The 21,087-nt window shown below is 42.3% G+C and overlaps 1 protein-coding gene across 7 annotated transcripts in view; it reads left to right on the top strand.

The window, feature by feature from the left end:
- MCF2L2 (MCF.2 cell line derived transforming sequence-like 2) overlaps positions 1-21,087 on the top strand; it is a 164,105-nt gene that overhangs the window by 24,654 nt on the left and 118,364 nt on the right. For 6 of the 7 annotated variants that reach the window (XM_071812609.1, XM_071812606.1, XM_071812608.1 and 3 more), the window contains exons 2-3: positions 10,191-10,274; positions 20,789-20,903. In XM_071812609.1, the coding sequence (XP_071668710.1) occupies positions 10,191-10,274; positions 20,789-20,903 (199 nt within the window). Of the gene's footprint in view, positions 1-9,772; positions 10,023-10,190; positions 10,275-20,788; positions 20,904-21,087 lie in introns of those variants that run through there. The other variant, XM_071812607.1, reaches the window with a different exon arrangement.

The raw sequence follows: 21,087 nt of genomic DNA, 5'->3' as shown, positions 1-21,087 counted from the left end.
TTCCCCAGGATTTTACAGGAATTATTGACCAAACATTTCCTTTTTTCACCTCTTTCAAAGCCAGAGTGTCTCAGCAACTTTGTTCTGCACAGAGACAGCACTTTATTTGTATTCAGAACCTGTTCCTGTGAGTCATTACACCGGCAATTGCCGAGTTCAGGCCATTTGTCTAAACTCTTAAGTCACCACCTGAATACAGTATTCTGCTGTGGGGGCCAGTAAGGAGCGAGGGTCTACACGAATGAAGATCTGATTATGAAGCTGGGATATTGTTAACTAGTCAGGTCATCCTCTGCTAGCATTGGGAAAAGCTGAGGTGAGGTGGGAAGAGGTAAAGTAGATAGATACTCTGTTCTATTTTTTCCCTTTACCACTAAACTCAAGAAGGGACATCTGACACAAGAAGGATAAAATTGAGGGCAACTATCAAATTAAGTCAAAATTACAATGAGAATCAATGGGCTGGAAATTAAAGTGAGAGCTTTGAAACACAAGCCCATTCCTTAGTGTTAGGCCAGCTCTAGGGGAAGCAGTAGATTTGCCATTGCCTGGAGTCTTTAACATAAGATTAAAGAGCTTTCTAAAATGCTGGTTTAATCCAATTTCTGTGAACATCTTGTGTGTTCAACAAGTCAAACACAATGAACGTAGTGATCCCCTCCGGTCCTGACTGTGAAGGAATCTGGGAAGATGATCTCTGAGTTAGAGGCACTTGGGTATGAGCCATTCCTTGTCATGCTTTTGGAGGGCCATACCCATGAGTGTGAACATATGAATATGTGGGGTCAGATGCTTGGATGGTGGAAGTTATCAATATTTCAGTGAAACTGAGGATTAGGTCCTTATTTGGTTTTTGTGTGCATGGTTTGTTTTTTGTGAGTTTTTTTCTTTTCTTCTTTTGTTGTTGTTGTTGTTTCTTTTTTAAGTAAATGTCCATATGTACTGCAGATGCTTACCAGTAACAAAAACTGAAACATTCAGCAAGTATTGCTCTATTCCATATGCTGTATGCTGGTGGGACAATATTTGGATAGTAAAAACAGTGAGAGAGACACAACTAAGCCTTTTGAGCTTGGCAAAGCCATTTTACAAATGCACGCTGACATTACCTTTACTAATTATGCAAATGAAAAAATGTCTGACTCTTATAAATCTAGTTTACAAAACTGAAAGTGCTGTCTGAGCTTTCCTTTGAGCATGGAGTGGATGGAGAAGAATTTCTTGGTGACTTTTCTATGGTAAATACCTTCCTCTCCTTGTCTCGGGGGCAGCGGAAAGTTAGCCATTCATGGTCACTTGCAGAGTAGCGTTTAGTCTTCTAACTCCACAGATCTGCTACTATTGCAGCATCTCTACACACAGGGTTAAAATGATTTTTAAAGTGCAATCATCTGGCACATTTATCAGCCACTCACATCAATGTGACACTTGTCCATAAAGCTTTGGAGCTTCTCCCACCTCTGCTCCTAGTGAGGAGTCACCCCTGTGGGAGAGTGAGGAATGGTGCCTGGGGGAGAGCGGGGGCTGCACCAGACCTTGCTGGGGACCTCTGCTCTGCCCTGACTCTGCTGCCTGCTGTGGGGCTCCCACCCAAGATGAGCTGGGTCTCAGTGTGTAACTGGGCTCTGGTCAGTTCACTGTGTGCAAGCAGAGCTGGAGCTCAATCTGCCACCCACTGCCTCCTCTCTGGAGAGCAAAATGTGTCTGGAATGGGAGACATTTTTGATTCTAAATTGGTTACATGTGGACTACTATATCAGTATGGGCAGCAGAAAGTACCATTGCACACTCACTATAGTTGGTAAATTAATTTGTTTAGCACAGAGTTTAGGAGAGGCCGGGGAAAGAAAGTGCAATGTAAAAACATACTATGTGTCTTGCTGCTCTCCTAGTCTACCTTTTCCACTTACCAGCACCTGTCTGTAACACTGCAGGTGTCCTAAGCTCTCATACCTAGTATGGTGATGCTTTGATTCGGTGTCTAGCTGTAAAAACATAGAAAATCTTGTTAGTTTTCTCATGCTCTACTATAAATATTGTGTTGATTTGTGTTGGTTGGCTGATGGGGGAAGGATGGAAGTGCTTGGTGTGCTACCCTTAAGGTAGATCCATTCCAGTAGCCTGTCTGTATAGTCAACTTTTGTTTTGTTTTTACAGGTAGGGGAAACCGAGGTTGGCTGGTGACCTGGATTCCTCTCCCTGTGCCTCAGTTTCCCTATATCTAAAATGATTGACACTTCTCCTTTTTTAGCCTGACTGATGGCAGGAGTTGTAGAAGATGTTAGTAGTGCATACATACAGCTCTTCTGCTGTACCCTAGGTAAAGAGTGACTTGTATCTAAAGTTACTGATCTGCTGGGGTTTGTGGTGGTAAAGGGACAATTTTATCAACAAACCGAATTCTAAAGTGGTGACCCAATATTGCCTCAGACAGCTATAGATGTGTTACCCTTGGCACTCCAATGTGAAAGCATGAATACTCTCCTCAGTGTGAACTTGTGTCCGAAGTATTTGTTGAACTAGATATGTAGAACTGATTCCTTGTCCAAGAGCTGGTGTCATGTTGCCAATGAAATTCATAGGTCTGGTGCAGCTTTCTCCTTTGTCTTTAAATAACAGTACTATGCTCTGGTGTGTGGGTGTGCCCTCGGGAAAGTACTCCAGGACAGCAATTCACAGCAGTGCTGTTGGTTTCCCTTGGCACTGCATACTCTACTATTTAAAGTTATTTTAATGAGAGCCTTTTCCATCCCTTAGTCTGAGAAAATGAATCTGCTGTATCTCCTGTTGGGATGCACATTTATCTGTTCGTGCTAAGCTGTGGATTCCCCTGGAGTGTGTAAGGGCCAGAGAGCTGTCTGGGAGGGAAGAAGCCAGTGGTACCTTGGGGAGGGTTAAAGCCTGGGCACGGTGGGTGTCAGAGTTCTCTGCTGTGGTTTGCACTCAAGCAACTACTAAGCAATTTGTGCAGACTCTTCCAGGAGAGTGTCAGCTCTTTGGTGCAGTGTTGGTTAGATCCAGGACTGCTTCCACAGGAGGCTGCCTCTCAGTATCCCTCCCCTCTGCCTCGTGTGAACTCATTACCCCAGCGGGACTACAGAGAAGCCAGCCTGTGGCACAAGGGAGGCACATGTGAGTGTGTGTGGGTGTAAAGGAGAGGCATTGCTCTTTGTGGTGTGTTTCTGTTGCTTTTTCTAACAGGCATCTGGACTGAGATGGTGATGACAGCTTGGAGAAGGCTGCTGGGAGGGGTGGCTGGGTCTCCTGGAGGAGGCAGGTTGGCTGTGAGCAGTATTTGTGCTGTTACTGAGATACGCGTTCGGAGTGCTGTTGGCGGCAGTGACGGCTGCCATGGCTCATGGTTTGTCTCCGATGGCAGTAACCAAGGAAATATTTTTGAGCTAACTGACCTCTTTTCAGGAGTGAGCAAGAAAACAGCTCTTGAGCCGAGGCAACCCTCAAAAATAGCGTGAATACGCTCTAAAGTGATTTTGGTGGATGCAGTAGTTCAGAGCAGAGACGGTGGCTGGAATTTTTCTAAGATACTGTTTCAGCCATGAAACTGTCTGCTGGAAAGCTCTGGGGTGGAAGGACTGAAGTCTGCTGCACAGTCTGTCATATCTCTTGATTACCTTAGTGCCCAAGTATTGTAGTAGATGTTTTTTAGCTTTGTAGTTTGCCACATGAGGTTTTTGTTATTCATGATGGATTTTAACATAATAGTGTGGAAATGTGAAACCTTCTTTTGTTGTGTTCTGTTCTCTGAACAGGAATTTGTGTTCTAGCAATCCAGCATTGTTGTGAAGCACAGATTTTTGGGAAGAAGATGACTTGACTTTTCTCTGGCAAAAAAATAGAAACCATCACGAAGTGTTTACTACTGAGGAACTAGACAGGGGGCTGTACCATGCTGTTGTAAATCTGGATTAACTTCTTGAAGCTGTTGCTGAGATTAGACCTTGGCCTTTAATGCCTTTTATTAGGCAAGTTTCTGTCTCATGGAAAGCAGGATATAATGTCCTCCCTATAATATGCCAGTGTGAGCTCTGTGAAATTATGCAATGTCTGTCTGTCTCTCAAGAAAAAAAAAGTGTTTTACTGAGCAAATGATGTGGAATGGTGTGTGCTTCTGTAGCTCTTTGCTGATTATGTATAGTTCATAATGTATAGTGAAGACTTCTTAATCATTACTATCTCATGATTTTACAGAAATATTAAAAGGAGTGTCTTCATAACAGGATGAGATATAAAGTCACTCAAACTGAACAGTAAGAGTGTATGCTTTAAGAATTTTATATTAGTTTGTGCAGTTTAGCTTTTATGGAGATTATTGATCAAGGGTTCTTAGATGTGTGCATAAATGTATGATGCATTCTAACAATAAGTAGTTGTCAAAGTCCTTGAAGTATGACTATAGGTACATATTTTCATGCACCAATGTATTTTTATAGAATGTATTGACAGTAGATCCAAATACTGGCTTATTCACTTTCTTTACAGTTTACTTATGTAGGAGAATGTGATTTTTTTTTTTTTTTTTTTTGATTCACCAATCAATTTTAAGATAGTTTATTTAAGAACAAACACAATCCCATCCAACCAAGAACATCAGAAGACTGTTTTTCAAGAAGTGATTAAATGGAAAAAGGGGCAAAACCTGCTTCTTCACCCATGGAAGTCTGTACCAAAATCTCTTGTATTTGGCTTAGAAAGCTGAGCAGGGATGTCAAACTAATTTTCACTGGGGGCCACATCAGCCTCGTTATTGCCTTCAAAGGGCCAAATGTAATTTTAGGACTGCATAAATGTAGGTGAAAATGAGTTTGACACCCCTGCCCTAGAGGGTGTGCATTAGCAGTAGCAGCATTGCAGATAATAAATAGTAGGGACCCATCCTGCCCTGGTTTGTAACAGCCTGTTTGCCAATTTGACACAGAAATTAATAATGGATTTTTAAACTATAGATAGATCCACATCAGCCACAGTCAACTCCTAATGTGTACGATGCCTGCCCAGAAAAACAACTTGTTTAATTAAGTCTGTGACCACTCCTGCAGCACAGGAAAACAGAACCACCAAACAGGTCTTTTCAATCTGTGACCTCTCTGCCCCTGTAATTTTATGTTAAAAGTGAACGTGAAATTTAGTCAATGAGATGAGCTGAAAAGTGCTGTGATCCAAAGTAATTTGAGTAATATTCGCTGAAAGACTTGAAATTGGAAGAAATGTTTAACGTGCCTGCAGATCAAAGCTCTGGTGAAGCTGTATGTCTTTCATTAGGCTGTACAGTATGTTCTGGGAATACCGATTGTGACTTAATATAATGAAAGGAGAAAACTTCAGAGCAGATTTACTGCGCAATAGGAGATCACATCAGGTACCAGTTCAGTTTCTGCCCAGGTAGACACCAAGGTTCACAGGTTTTTGAGCTCTGCAGAGACACGTGTGCATTTCTAACCATTCTCTCTTTCATGGACATTGTTTGGGAGACCTTGCCAGGCAATTTCCTCCATACCGTGGCCTAGATGTGTCCCGTTTACAAGCGATAGGAGCATGTCAGCAGTGCATCACTCAGGACAATTGGACTCTTGCTCCTAACCTTGCTTGTCCAGATTTCTACTGCATTAGTGTACACAAAGTGGGGTTTGCTGTTACAGTAAACACCAACCAAACAAAAACATTTAAGGGATACCTCCAAACATGAGCCAGATTTACTTTAATATTTTAGAAGAATCTCCTGTCTTTTGAAGTTAGTTAGCAAATTTGCTAGGAAACCTACTTTTAATGAGAATAGAAATTGCATTTAAACAAATAGAGTCTGTAGGTTTTACAGTTGTGCTTGGTTAGCAAACGATCTCAGAGAAAAGACAACATCAGTCACCTACCTATGCCGCATTTTTGCTGTCGTGCTAAGCTATTCTAAGTGTGATTCTCTGCTGGAAGAGGTGGTCCTGGCCTTGCCATTTCTCACCCCACACCTTACTAGCATTTGTAACCTTCAAGCTCCTTTGCATAGAACTAATCCAGATAAAAAGCAACCCACCAAGCGAAAGATTGTTTTACTTTATTTACAATAACTTTGTTCCTGGCTTAGTTTTCAGTTGACTCAACATGGCTCAGCAGAAAAAAACAAAAAAGGTGGTGGGAATGTGCAGAAGAATAAGAGAGAGGATGTGATTTCTTTTCTGTTTATAGTGAGATTTTTAGTTTTTCATCAAAGCAAACAATCTGTAGCACAGCCAGCTTGTATCAGGAACTGATCTCGCTGTTTCTCTGTCTGGGCTGACAGAATAAACAAACCTTTTCAAAAAAGTAAACAAAGGGCACGAACGGTGAGGAAGAGAAATAAATAGAATTTTAAAAAAAAAAAAGTTATTTCTCTGTTGTAATAACTTTGAAGTTTTTTTGACCTTCAGGAACGGAAATGTTTTGCTTAAGGGTTTGCATTGGATATTCTGCTGGGACAGAATATTTTTCAAATCCTTTAGCTTGCTTTAAACCTCATCAGTGAAGACATGCAAATTTGTCTCCTTTTGTGTTTAATTATTGAAATCTAACTTAGCTCTGCTAGACTTTTAGCTAACTATTGTTTTTCATGGCAAGCAGGCACCGACTTGGGAGAACATTTGAACTGTAGGTACTTTGCAGCTGTTAAACTCTGGATTTGTGTGTTGACTTTTGGTACTTTTTTAGAAGAAGAAGAACATGCAACATTAGGTGTCCTTTCACGCTCTTCATATGAAATCTCTGGCCTTATGCTTAACCCTATCCAACTATTCCATCACATCAGCAGTCTGATTTTTTCCCCAAATCCACAATTTTGATTTAAATGTGGCGAAGGTCATTTTTAACTGAGCTTGCACAGAGTAGAACTAGGCCAACATACTCTTTGATTTTAGCAAAGATTTTATTTCACTCCCAGCTGTCTTCCTTCCCTATGAATTACATACTAGCCTGTCATTAAGAAGAGATTAAATTTGCTCTGGAAATTTGTAACTCATTATTCCAAGATTAGTGACTTCAGGTGCGGGATTGAAGCAACCCTCTCCTGCTGTCAACATTAGTCCAGGCAGTTGTAGTGTTCAGTCATGAAAAGCCAAAGCAAGCCCTGTTAGGGCTGGTTGCCTTTGGTTGTCTTTCATGGAGCCACAAGCACTGCTGTGTCAATCTGCTCGGCACAGGCCAATCTTTCACTCCAGAAGGTCATCTTTCCAACGCTGTTGGAACCATTAGTTGCCATTAGCATGCAAACTAGTGTATCTCTGCTCAGAGAAGAGAGGAAGCAAGAAGATTATATTAAGTGTTGCTTTTAATCATCTGCTGTTGACATGGTTCTGAAGGCAGCAGTCCGTGGGCTGCTGCAGGAATACATACAGCTGTGCTGAGAAATATAATAGCCAAGTGTGTGTGTGGGGAAGCCCAAACATGTTTCATTTTTGAGTGAGGAATTACGAAGTGTAACTGAATGGCTTTCCCCTTAACGATTAGATAGCACAGTTGCAGGCAGGCTCCCTAGAGATCTGGGAGGGAGGAGAAGCTGTGTTGGACAGATGGCTATAGTAATTGCTTTCTCTTCCCCTTGGTACAAAACCTTCAAGCAAAACTATAAGGCCTAATTCTTCTGCAGTGAAACTGGTCTCTGCTAGGTATTGAATTTATAGCAGTTTAAGAAGAGAGCCAAGAGTAGATGAACTGATTTGTTTCATTTCTTTTCCTCTAGTATCATATCCTTATTCACCTTTTAATTGTCCTGGCAAAATCAATTAGCTCAGGTAATTAAGAACTGTGTGATATGTGTACAGATTCAACTTTGACCTATGTAGGGGATTGGCATTGTTTCACATAATGCTGTTCAAGCTTTTTGTTTGTTTGTTTTTATTTATTTATTTATTTATCTATTTTTTTTATTTGAGAAGCTATGCACAACTGCATCTTCAATTAAAAAAAGTTAAGACCACAAGAATAATCACAGAGAAACTAGGAAATGCCTGAGTCAAGGTTGCCAAGATAACCATGACCAGCCACTTGGCTGCTGTATGTTTTGATATGATCTTTAGTTGCATGGCTGTACATACTTTGTCAGGGGACAGGACTGCTCTGAAGTGACCAGGGGTTTTCTAATCACTTCTGTAGATATTAGCAAGGTGCAGTGAAGCAAGACAGCTCTTTTCAAGCTCCTGGAGCTTATCTGCTTCCTAAAACCTTCCCGTTGACTTTTGGGTCCCTGTGTAGTGAATTAAAGCATTCCTGTCCCCACTACGTTTTTCTGAAGTAGTCTATGCACCTGCAGCCGTTGGGTCAGTATCAGCTGGTGTCAGCCTAAAGGAAGGTTTTCCTGGCCGTGGTGTCTGTCCCACAGCAAAACGGTGCGTGGCCTCTGCCCAGGAGGCTGAACGTTGATTTCTGCAGGCTTGTGGCTTGCAGTGCACAGACCAGGAAGGCTGCAGAACCTCCTGGGATAGCGTCAATGAAAGGTATGAATGGATCAGTGCTCACTAATGCTAGGCGGAAACTTATGGCTTTAAAACAAACCCAGACTTGTGTCTTTCAGTTTCCTTTTAAGAAATTTTTCAAGCTTTTATTTTAGTTAAAGATTAAAAACTTTCTTCAGCAGCCCCAGGTAATCACGTTTCCAAGGACTGGGACTTCTATTGCAAGCTCTGTGCTGCGATGGGGTTACAAACTCATCAATACTGGAGAGTAACTACCTTTAAACACTGTCCAACTGTTTGGTTGTGTGGTGGCTTTTTTGTTTTGTTTGTTTTGGGGGGGTGTGTGTGTGTGTTTTGTGTTGTTTGTGTGGGGTTTTCTTGTTTGTTTGCCCCTTCAATTGCTTCAAATTATCGCCTTGTTTTGTGCACCAGCCAAAATCTTTGCAACTTCTCTCCTTATTGTGTGTCACCATCTGTCTAGGAGAGGGCAATGACACAAGCTCTTTGGTTACTTTGTCTCAAGACATTAATGAAGTGTTTGAAAAGGAATGTAAAAGTTTCCAAGCGACATGGTGTTATTTAAAACTTAGAATCCCTAGTTCTGCAAAGGATCGGAGTGGATGTCTGAAAGCAAGACAGAGACTGTATTTTGGGCAGCAGGCTGGGATGCAGGAAGAAAGAAGCTAATTTCTAACCTCTCTGACCTCCCTGTTTCTGGACGGTTTGTTTAAAACCAGGTGTACCAAAGTATTTCAGTGCCTGCATTGTATTGACATCAGTGAAGATCTTGGTGCTTAAATAAGGCAACTACCTGCCTTTCATCTGGGTCTATCTGGACCCAGCTTCCTTCCTTCTGCCCGTGTTCTGGACAGTTAGAGGTGAGCTGTACAAAGCCGGGACTGGTTGCTTTTTTGCAGCTGTGCAGTGGCTAAAATCCTAATTACAATAGGTGCTTTTGTAACATAAACCTTGATCCTGCCAGTTGAGCTGGCAGATATTCTCCAGTAAATGTTGCTGGTCTAGACTGGGGTGAAGAATGGGGAGAATAATTGAGTGCACCTGTTACAGAAAGAGATCAAATTAGCTCAATGTGAGATTATAGTTGCTGGTCACCAAAAAAATTACACACAAAAAATTGTGGTGATTTTTTCCCCATCTGCTTGCCAAGCTATTTTTTAGCTTTTCAGTGTTTACTTTGAAAGAACAGGCTTTGTTCTCACGAGAAGAAAGCCTCACAGCCCCTTATTTCCTCCTTTTACTATGTATTTGCTTGTAACGGAAAAAGCATCAGCAAAGGAAACTGTTCTGGATTAGCTGGTTACACAAAGTCCTCAAGCAGAGAGCAGGGAATTCAGGGTGGAACATGGCACTGTATCTGAAATAGACTTCACGGTTTCAAAGGCTGAAAAGCTGCTTTATGCGGGAGGCCAAATGCAGTGGCTTAATATGGAACATGAAGTAGTAAGGAGCAGGCTGTCAGCTTGAGCAAACCTGTGACATGCTCTGGCAAATCTACTGGAGCTGCTTTATGAAAAGCTCTCTCTGAAATCACAAGGCGATAAATAAAGTAAGTAGGCTGAAGATGAGACTGTAAGTATCATAAACTTCTATGTGACGGTCATATAACATCTGAGCCAATAGTCAAGCCAGGCTCTTTTCCTTTGAGTGTATTTTTTGTTTTGCTGGGTAATTAAAGGATAGAAAAATTGTCACTAAGGTTTTATTAAGTCATTGAAGATTTCTCTTTTCACTTCACAGATGAAATCATGCAGCAGGAGATACGGCCGCTGGTTGCAGTGGATATAATAGAGCAGCTCCACAGGCAATTTGCTATCTTGTCAGGTAAGTAGTTACTGGTAATCACACTCTGGGATTCTCTTGGAAATGTGTTGGAATCTGTCTTGCTCACTCTCACCCTTCAGCTCTGTACAGTAGTTGCAATAGTACTTTTATATTTCTACTAAAAAGTGCTGTTACGATCAGACGTTCACAGTGTATGGAACTGATAAATGCCAACTTGCTGTGCTTGTTTTTCTTAAGACAAGTTAATTTTCTGTTCTGTCCTCAGTGGGGTGGGGGGAGCAGATTTAGAAGGTAAGAAATTAAACAAATCTTTCTGTACGTATCTTTGCACAGTGTCCAAGCATCTTGTTTGTGAGAAAAATTTTGGTCTATTCATTTGGAACTATTCATGACCTTCCCCCTCTTCCTCATTTGGCTTTGTTTTTAGAAGTGATTAATTTCTAAAGTGTAAGGTTCTAATCTTTTAAAGATAAAGATTTGATTATTACATATTCCTTTGTTTGCCTGAAGTTTGATATCACACAAAGTGACTCAGTTCCTGCCCTGCGTAAATAGCTGATATTGAAATATTTGCTAAATTATTTAATACACTTATTTCAGATACTATAGAAAAGAAATCCTTATCTGGGTCCTAAAATGGCCTCTGCTGTTGACTGTATGGCCTCTGGCAACTCCTTTTGGCTCTATTTCCTTCTGTTCCACAAATAAGGAAATTGAGAATTTGCTTTCCTTCTTCCCCATAGACACACAGTGAAGTACCATGAATTTGCACAGAACACTGAGATGATCATAATAAGGTATTCTTGGACAGCCTGTCCCCCTTCGCTTGGTGAAAAGGAACACGGGGTACACCGTGCAGAGAGTACACAGACCCCGCTCTGCAGATGAGCCACTCAGCAGGCCCAACCCTTGCTGCATCTTCTTATTTCTAAGTACAGTCCAAGCTGCCAAATGAAATACAAATCTTAAGTTACTCTGTTCTTTATGGGGCTCTGAGTATCAAAACTTGATTTTAGAAGTTTCCAGGTAGCATCTGGTGGCAGTTTCATAAGTCCAATAACTAACTTTTCTGCATTTGGCAGAGGGTATTGACTGAGCAGAGGTGGAACCAGCAGCCTTCTCATATGCACTAAAGCATGTCAGGCTCACATCTTCCTGGAATTCCTAATAAATACAAACCTCATGCACAACAGCATAAGGAGCTGTGTAAAATTGCTCAAACCTTTTGCATTCCACCATTGTGCTCAGTGAAGGGTAACTAGGCAATACTAATGTAGCATCCATCCTAAGGCCATTTTTGTGGGGTAATATTGCAGTATTTTGCTTTGGCTGTCCAGGCATTTACCTGCATACCGAGCGCTTACTATAGCTCTGCCTTGCCAAAGTGGGGAGGATAGTGAGTAGTTTGGTGTTATTGTTATATATCTAGCTGCCAGGGATCTCAATGCAAAGATGCCAAAACAAAGTTTCAGAAGCTTTAGGTGGTCAGGGAAAGCTGGGTACCCCTTTCCCTTTGTGCTAGCTGCCAAACAGGAAAAAAAGAAGATTGAATGGGAAATTAGAGTCTCTTAATCTGGGGGCTGCTGTCAGGTTTGAAACCAGTCCTCACTTAAAGAACTGCTGCAGGAATGCTACTCACATCCCTTTTATTAGTGCTAAACTGACTCCAGAATACTTTAAATACAAGGAGGAGAACAGGGAATGCAATCAGTGTTCAACTCCTTTTGGGTCTTGATGTTAACTTCAGTCAGATCACAACAGAGATGCTTGTCTGCTCTTTGTAAACAAGAAAACACTTTATCAGCTGGTCTCTCTAGAATGCTCTGCTTACTTTTTCTGCTCACCAGGCATGCAGAGCTGCTGAAACCAATGTTGTTGTCAAGGCCTTTGATTTAACTGATACGCAAATGCCTGAAAACATATCAGTGTAAACAATATCACGCATGTTGAGAATTCAGTGCCTCATGTGCAATGCCTATGCAGTAAAATGTGGAGGATTGCTTTTCTTAAACCCCATTATTTTGCAACATTTGAGACCATTAATAAAAGCTGTATGTGGCGTGAAATGAGCAACTGGTAGAAAATGGTTTACTAAACAGGAAGAAAAAACCATTTCCAGTTCCAGCTAGAACATTAAACATGGCCCAGAAGTGTCAAGGGTAAATATAAAAAAGCATTTTCATATTTCTTTATGAACTTGTAATTTCAGCAGTGCCTGTATTCTCACCTGCTATTTTAGTAAATTCAACTCTTCACATTGGATCTAATTGTTTTATTCTTGGAAGTGATGAGAAAGATGTTTAAATAAGATTATTTAAACCTAGCGTGCTTTAAGGCTTTGGAAATAACTCTTCATAGAAGGCAGGGCTGAGGTTCTAGTTTGTTAGGGATTGCCAAGTAACTGGTTCATCAGCAGAAGAGTACTAATAAAAAATTACTAAAAGTGGGTGAAAAGCTGTCTTTCATCTACATAAATAGCAAATCCCATTTGAAGAATTTTCAGGCTTATCTAAGATCTCCTTGGTATAGTCCAGAAATAATATCCTAATAAGAAACAGAGCAATATAGTTCATAGCTTCAAAGTTGATTTCAGTCTGAAGTTTACAGCTACATTTGGAAAGCTGGGTGCCTCCACTCTGAAATCCCCATGGCAGCCTGTGGAGATGACCACAAACATAAAATTATCTACTCAGAGGTCCCTTTAGCCCAGCATCTTATTCTGTTGGTGATGACTGGTGGGTCATAGGTAATATGTAATAGGAATCTTCCTTACTGTCCCTTTATTGCCTCCTGCAAACTGAGGCTTAGATACAAGCTGGAAATTACTATGCTTCTCATACTTCTCAAAAATGCATTTCTCTAAATCTTTTCCTCTAGCAAAAGACTGGTTTTTTTCATGCAATGAAAACACATTTGGGGGCTCTCCTGCCTCGTTTCACTTATTAAAGTAATTCACGCATAAATGACCTCATTTGATTTTGATTTCCCCACCCCTTGCCCAGGTGTCTCTGCAGATTTTCCTTAAAGCACGCTGCTTTCCGTTAGGCACAAGCAACCACAAATATTTTGATGCTTCAGTGCCTGCCTACATGGAGATTTTCAATCTCCTGATACTTCACCTAGTTCCTGGTTTCCAGTGCTGATACATTCCAGCTCAGCAGCCACTGTCTGAAACAAACAAAATAACCCTCTGCCCTTTGGCCTCATCACCATAGGCAGTAAAGGACACTCCCAGCTTACTTGTAGAGTATTTTGGGCATAAATGGTTTTCTGAATAACTTCATAAAAATGGTATATGCTGATTTATTCCAGTTGGGGTTTCTTCTTTCACTCTGTAGGCTGCAGCCTCCTGAGGGCAGGCAGGCGGCTCTTCTGGTGCACACACAGAGCTCAGGATGTTACCACAGTCCGGTTTGTGCTGCTCCACAGCCTCTTGCTTTGTTGAGCTCTCCTGTTCAGTCCTGTGGACCCCAGATCCATTTACTTAGTGATAATAAAAGTAACTGGTTGACTGTTGCAGAGTTTGTTATTAATTAATATTTATTTGGTTAATATCAGCTTTTTAGTAATAGCTTTTGGCTGAGTTCCATGTAGTGAAAAAATAATATTCCGTTGCAGTAAAGAAGAAACTAGAGTAGAATGATTGAAGTCAAAGGCTCTTTGTTTTCTCTGGACATAACTCATTAGAAACACTTTACTATTGCTGTGTACAAACTTCTAAGAAGACGCTCTGTCTTGCAGTCTCTGAGCAGATAAGAATTACATAACAAGCCTAATGAATTTGGTGTTTGATTGTGTTGGGGCCTAGTTATAATGAATGTATTAAATACTGAGAGCCTCCTATTTGTCCTGGCCCTGTAGCTACCAGAGCAGCCAAGACTGTACTGTCCATACCAAGAACAGGGAAACTCTCCATAGCCTTTCCTGGTCTGCTGTGGTCATGGAAAAGGCTGCAGTGTAATGTGACAAGGTCCTTAATCACATAGTTCTAGTTTGGTCGTCTCTTTTTTCCATGCACTAATCTAGTCCTGCTTAGCTTGTGAGATCTGGTGCAAGTACTGGTTCTTGTGGTTAAATTCTAGTTTTGAAACCACCACTGCTTTTTTCTTTTCCTGGAAAACTGAACTCTCAATTACAGGACTACAGCTGTGACAACACAGGCGTGCACAGCCGTGTTTGTGTGTTTCCTGTAGCTGTTAAGGGAACTAGATCACTAGGCTGGGTCGTACTGACAACCTGGCTCTTCTAGTGCACACCAGTTTTTACTGAAGAATGGAGAACCACTGCTAAAATACTGTTCCTGCCCTGCTGACGGGCTAATAACCTGCTGTACCAATCTGCTCTTGAAACTGCCATGACCCCCCCCTTTTTATCTGCAGCTTCACAACCTGTTCTTATCTCTAATTACTATGTCAAAGAGCCCAATCTGCCATTTGCAGCAATAATGAATCCTGTGACCAAATCATGTATATGTTAGACAAACTGTCACTAAGTGTGTTAGCGGAGATTCACTTTCCTTGTGTTCTGCTATTGTTAAGTCAATGGACTTCAATGGATGGCAGACTATCTGAAAATGGTAACTGACTCTGAAGCCAGTTTATTTAATTTCCAAAGCCCAGAGGGTATTTCGCCGTCTGCTTCCTGTTTGAACTGAGCCTTTTGGAAAACCTGGTCTGACCTTGATGAAAGGACAGTTAGGAGTTTGTGTTAAAACCTAGACCGAGGAAGCATGACTTAACTTCAGTGAGAAATTAAGCATTCACAACCCTTAATCAACATGAAAAACAAAACAAGAGAGCATGGAAAAAGCAAAACCTGTCCAAGGCAGTGGAACTTCAGCCAAGATACCACTGAACACTTCAACTGTCTGACCCAGGAGATGAACTGTAGTCAGGTCTGCTATGACCAAGGGCAGAGCCAAGCCGTTAGCCTGCACGTGTCAGCAAAACTTGAAAGAAAACTTCCAGTACTAGCTGATGAGTTGGTGTCTGTGACAGGCAGGGGAAGTGTACACTGTAAATTTGCAGACAAACTTTTGGAACTTCTCCTGCCCATAGTCTGTGGTTTTGGTGTGGGTTGTGGTGGTTTTGTTTTGTTTGTTTGTTTTTCCTTCCCCAAAGGGATTCAGCATATTTGGTAAGTTCTGCTTAAACGTTACTTTATGAATCTAGCTATTGGTGTTACAAGAAGAGCTGCTGGCTATGGAAAAGGACTTAAATGTAGCCCCCAAGTGTCTAAACAATGGATGTTTTTGGTCCCTATAGGGGAGGCATAGGTGTGCTAGAAATGTGGAGATTTCCCAGGATCCCCATTGTGTCCAGGAACCTGAGCAGCAGTTGCGATTGCTCGCTGCTTTTACATTAGTCATACCCACATGCAACTCCAGCTGTGCGAGCCGCCAGAATTCAGCACTCACACCTCATCTGTCAATCACACTCTTGCTACTGCAAAGCAAAATTAAATTTTCTTTGCTGCCATAACCTGTTATCCCCCATGCATATTCCTCCCTCAAATATCTTGGCTGTTTTGTTGCCACAGCTGAATTCTGGCCCCACCTTCACTGCAACAGCTTGCCAGGCTGCACTGGCAGCAGGAAAGTCTAATAGCAACTGTGAATGCTGCTTTGCAACCTGAGACTTGGGAGATGTAAGAATGAACGATGGTCCCGTTATCATGCCTTCTGCTACCCTAATGCAGTTTGTGTGCCATCTCTCCTATTTTTCCTTCCTTTTCATGTTCACTCTGTACTTCCGTCACTCAGGTTCTTTCTCTGTCCATTTGCCATTGGGCCACAAGAGGAGAAGTTCAGCAAGAAGCTGGGGTGGAGAATAAGGAAAGTGCCCAGAAAGAGGAGAAAAGTGATGGTGTTATTGTTAGTAGCAAACCAGGCAGAAGGTCAAACTGACTGTAATATTTTCCTCTTAAGTCTTACCTTTTTCCAGGCAGTCCAGCCTTCTGCTCCTCTAACTCCTGCTGATACTGTGTGTCTCATTTGTGCTTCAGGTTGCTGAGTTTGACACACCTCTGTGTGTGACCCTGAACGCAAATTATCTAACTGCTTGCTGATAATTTATCCCTGATCATAAAGATCTTTAATCAGACTGCCCTTTCCCAAGCAGTAGTGGGTCCATATCTCTTATAGAACAAGTTTGGGTTGAGTGCAAGGCAGGTTGCTATCTGCACAGGCAGAGAGAAGGAGAGGGACCTCCTGAAGGAAGTTGATGAAGCTGAAACAGGGTGGCAGTGTGTGTTACCTTTGTGGGTGGTACCAGGGAAGGGAGCTCAGGTTTGCATCAGGAGATGGTAGACAGTATCTGGTTGAGTCTCCTCTGCAGGCAAAACTCTGGGTTCGCTGTTTAGGGAGCCTGGGGTCTGACTGAGGAGCCATGACCCACAGGAGATGGCCAGAGATGGTCTGGCTCCCGAAAGACAGGGTCAGGAGTGAGCCTTGTGCCAGTTCAGCCAGAGGATAGCCCTGAGCCTCCTCTTCTGCCAGCCCAACCTCCAGCTCTTGTGGCCACTGCCACCAGCTGCTCTTTCTCTGGCCTGGCACCAGCGTTTGCAGCTCCCAGGTGGTGTTGGAGGTGGCTGCATTGCTTGAGTGCTGCAGAGTGGCATCTAATGGCGCCTGGAGGAGCTGCAAGCTAGTGAGACAGAGGCCTGTGCATTGCAGGAAGACGGCTGCCAGGCGTGGCCATACTCCTGGTACCTATTTTTCAGTGTGACTGTGTTTCTCCTTCTGACTGCACTAAATTCAAGTTATTGCTCGCTTCTCCCACAGGGCTCTTTAGCTCAGCTCGTGCCGCTTTGGCTCTTTGTCAAGCTCCTTTGCTGGCAGTGCTTGGGTCTCCTTATCTTCCTGCACAGACACCGCAGAATGGAGCAGAGGTGCCTCAGCCAGCCATAATGTAACCTCTTGGCTTTGTGCTGTGTTCATTCAGCGCTTCTTTTCTGTCTTCCTCCTCCTGTCCTCACTTTCTACTTAAAATTTCTTTTTTCTTTTTTCTTTTTTTTTTCTTTAGGACTATTCTTTTCTTTTGACGTTCAGTGGAGCTGCTGGAGCTTGTTCTGTGCCTGTCTGCCTTGTGATGGATTGTAACATTTTCTTTCAGCACTTGGACTTTTTTTCAAGGGTTGCCCAGGAATGTGAGAGTTACGCACAGTCGCAGCAAGAGCAAGGATCGTACAGAGTCCTTGGGGCCAAATTCCACACACTTAGTCCTTAGGGCTGTGGAACTGGCTGGAGACTGACCTTGTTGGTTTTTAGTTTGTGTTCTCTACCCTTCCAAGTTAAAGTACTTCAAGGACTGGAAGAAATCTAGTGGCAGCTCCCTAGAAAGCAAGGTTGATGGCTCAGAAGAAAAGGGGCTGCAGCTTGTCAATTTACATTCTGCAGGAATTTGCATACTGCAGCAAATCTTGGTTTAGTGTCAGGAAAAAAAAATGGCATTAACATTTAGTTGTACAGAACTGCTTTCTCATCCACAGGAGAGAGTTTTCCAGACACCCTTGGTATATGAGGAGCTTCCCTTATATCCCTTAATGTCCACTCTGGCTACCTTGCTAGATATATAGATAAATGGAGATGGATTGTTTTCCCTTGTAATCCAACTACTGCTGAGGGTTCAGACATGGGAAGGAACAACCCATCCTAATGTATTTGTGTTATTACTTGTCACCCAATGCTTCAGACATTCCTGCTTTCACCCTGTCATAGAATTTAACAATTTCTGATTACAAAACTCCCTCAAACTTCACCCTAATTTCATGATATGTTAGGAACTGAGGGTTTCCTTGTTTCTTTCCTTGTTGGTAATATAGCTGTATTCAAGAACCTTCTGAGCATTCTTCTGTTTTGTTTGCATCAAAGTGCTACCTTTACCTTGGAGAATGAGCTGAAGCCCAGAAGCTGTTAAGGATGTGTGGCATAGTCAGAGGCGAGGAGCTCTGGGCTCTTGGTTGATGCTTAGTCTTAGGCTGCTCCTAAGTGGCCTTCTAGATTTGTCACCAGCAGAGAGGAGAATATATTGTGACAAAAGTACACACCCATATGCATAGAGTGTGTCATCAGCCTGCTCATCTAGCTGGGAAAAGAGGCCAGAGGAAGAAGAGCACATGTACAAATGTGGATGCCAGAGAAAATAAGAAGGACACAAAGAGACCCTGCTTAGCAGGAGCATTAGAAGTGCCACGTTAAACTTGTAGTTTAGAGAAATCTTGAATAGAACTGCAAGTAAACTATCGCCTGTTGAAGGAGGATATCCAGAGGAATTTTATCTTATTCTCTGGGGGAAAAATTTGCTACTTTAAACAAAAATATTCCAGGTTACTACATCTCCCCTATTTAGAATATCTTCAAGTATCTGAAATATGTGAATGGGAAAGTGTGGTGTCCAGGACCCACGTGAATGCACACAAGATGCCGTCTATTGAAATACCTTGGCTTGCATTGAACTCTGCAGGACAGAGCAGACAAGCTTCCAATTTAATTTTCCTGGCTGCTACTGTTTGTGTCCAGAAGATGTCACTAAGAACCTGTAACAAACCACTGTAACGGGGTAGCTGCTGGTTGGCATTCCTGGTTTCTGGAGTGCAACAACCAGCCTGGGGAAAGTCTGACTAAATTTGCATGACAGCATAGTCTGTGTCACTGCTGACTGCAGTTGGTGCAGCTGGAGTGCCCCGAGGTCAAGCTGCCGTGCATCAGCATTTGGCCTTATCCCAAGGTCAATGTGGAGACCGTGGCTCTGCTTGGCATTTGAAATCCGATGCAGTGCAGCGTGAATGACAGGATTCCTCCTTTGCGTTTTGGCTGAAAGCCTTTTGAATCTCGGCAGGCCTGTTTTCTGTGTAGCAGAGTAAGTTTAGTGGATGATCTAACACAAGTGAATCATTGTAGATGTACTTAAAACAATAATCAACCTTCAGAAAGGAAAATAGAGGCTAGAGGTAGTGTCCTGACAAACTCACCATGTCACCAGATGTCAAGAAAGAAAAGGTTTTCCTTGTTCAAAATGCCAGTTTAGAAGAACTCTCCCTTTTACTTTATGCAAACGTGTTCCTCAGCATCCCAGGTCTCCATGGCTGGACAGCACAGAGGGGACCTTAAATAATCTATCTGAGGAGGGCTGGCCAGAGGCAGCATCAGGACTAGAAAGGCACAGACCACTCTATGCTGAAACAGCTAGGAATTATCAGAGCACTTCTTCGCAATGATCACCAAAACAGGAGCAGGTTTATGGCACCAGCTGTGGTTATCAGCAGGGAAAGGCAATAGTCTATGGGAACAGCCTTGAAACAGAGTTCGTGGAGTTGGTTGGTTTGTTTTTTTCCCCTGTGTCTCTGTTTTCTCCCATACTCCTAATGGCATAATGGGATAATTCGTTGGATATTTTCCTTCAGGAAGATAACTTTCTGTCTCTCACTCACAGCTTCCCCTTCACTAAGGGGAAACCCAGAGGCTATTTCTTGGACAAGAATCTTCTGCAGGTGATAAAGACAAGGAAAACCGTGTGCTGCAGGACTAGGCTCAGTATTGGGTTTGTAGAGAATTTCTCAGCCTAGTGCAAAAAAGAGGCTTATATAGAGAGAGGAGGAAGACTGGGGAAAAGCATGTTCTTAATGCCCTAAGCAGCACTAAGCAATAAGGTACCTGTAACGAAAGTTTTGATTCATCGTATTTCTTTGTCTGCTACCGCCTCCTTAGTCTACTCTTGGCTCTGAGTGCAAGTTGGTGAGAAAAATCCTGTTAACTTCTGTGTGGTTTGAGTGATGCCCAGATTTATTAACAGAACCAAGTTAGGATTGGTCCTGCAAGTAAATAGGCTTTGTGCTGTGTACTGCAGCATCTCCTAGAGCTGAGCATTGTGTCCGGAGAACTGTAAAGCCTGCTGGGTTATAAGGGACTTGGCTCCATGCTCTACCAGAGCTTGAATACTGTTGTTTGGCTCAGGGAGTCCCTCAGATAGGAAGTCCTCTGGACATTGCTGCTTATGATCTTCCTATTCTTTTTAATGGAGGTTTAATGCACAGAAACACTAAAAGAGCAAAACTCATTGATTAAATACTCTATGCACTTTGAGCAGGTTTTTTGGTTAAGATAAGACCCAAGACTGGATTGGTGCTAGGCCTGTGTCCTGGGTTATATCTGTGTATTCAAAGCTTGTATGCTCTATTACTTCATTGCCTTTAATATCTAGAAGGAATCAGAGTGTGCTATATCTATACAAATGGAAATGTAATATCATCATAATGAAATTACTTGGAAGTGGAAAACCACAAAAAACCACAAACAAAAACCAAAAAAAGTGCTTAATCAGAATTATGCAGAAGGTTCATGGAAAAGCTGAGAATGAACAACAGAATCTCAGCTGGAGTAAACTGAGGTAATGAAACTCCAGTGAGTTATTATATTGTATGGGAAGCTGATCACAAGTGTTCTGGATCTGGGTGCTTTTCAGTGAGGAATTTGCCAGTGTTTCCCATTTGAGTACTTACCACTCTATCCAAAGGCGTAAACTCACCGTCTAATCTTTACATCCTCTCTTTTGCAGGAGGAAGAGGGAAGGATGGGGCACCCATTATAACATTTCCAGAATTTGCAGGATTCAGTGACATACCTGATGAAGATTTTCTGAACGTGGTCACATATCTAACCAGCATTCCCAGGTGAGACAAAGCACAACTGTTCATTTCCCAGAGAGCTTTTCTTCCTCAGTGGCTCACTGCTTTTAGTGGTGCTACCAGCATATACCAGTGATTCTGCATCCATCCAGTGAGTATGAAACTTTTCTATGTACAGGAGACCCTAGGAACCACTTGCATTATCTGCATGGGGAAGAAAGCTCCACAC

The sequence above is a fragment of the Patagioenas fasciata genome, chromosome 9 (genome assembly GCF_037038585.1).
Source record: "Patagioenas fasciata isolate bPatFas1 chromosome 9, bPatFas1.hap1, whole genome shotgun sequence".
Lineage (NCBI taxonomy): Eukaryota > Metazoa > Chordata > Aves > Columbiformes > Columbidae > Patagioenas > Patagioenas fasciata.
The sequence above is the reverse complement of the archived record's forward strand: the minus strand, read 5'-3'. Positions and strand labels throughout refer to the sequence as shown.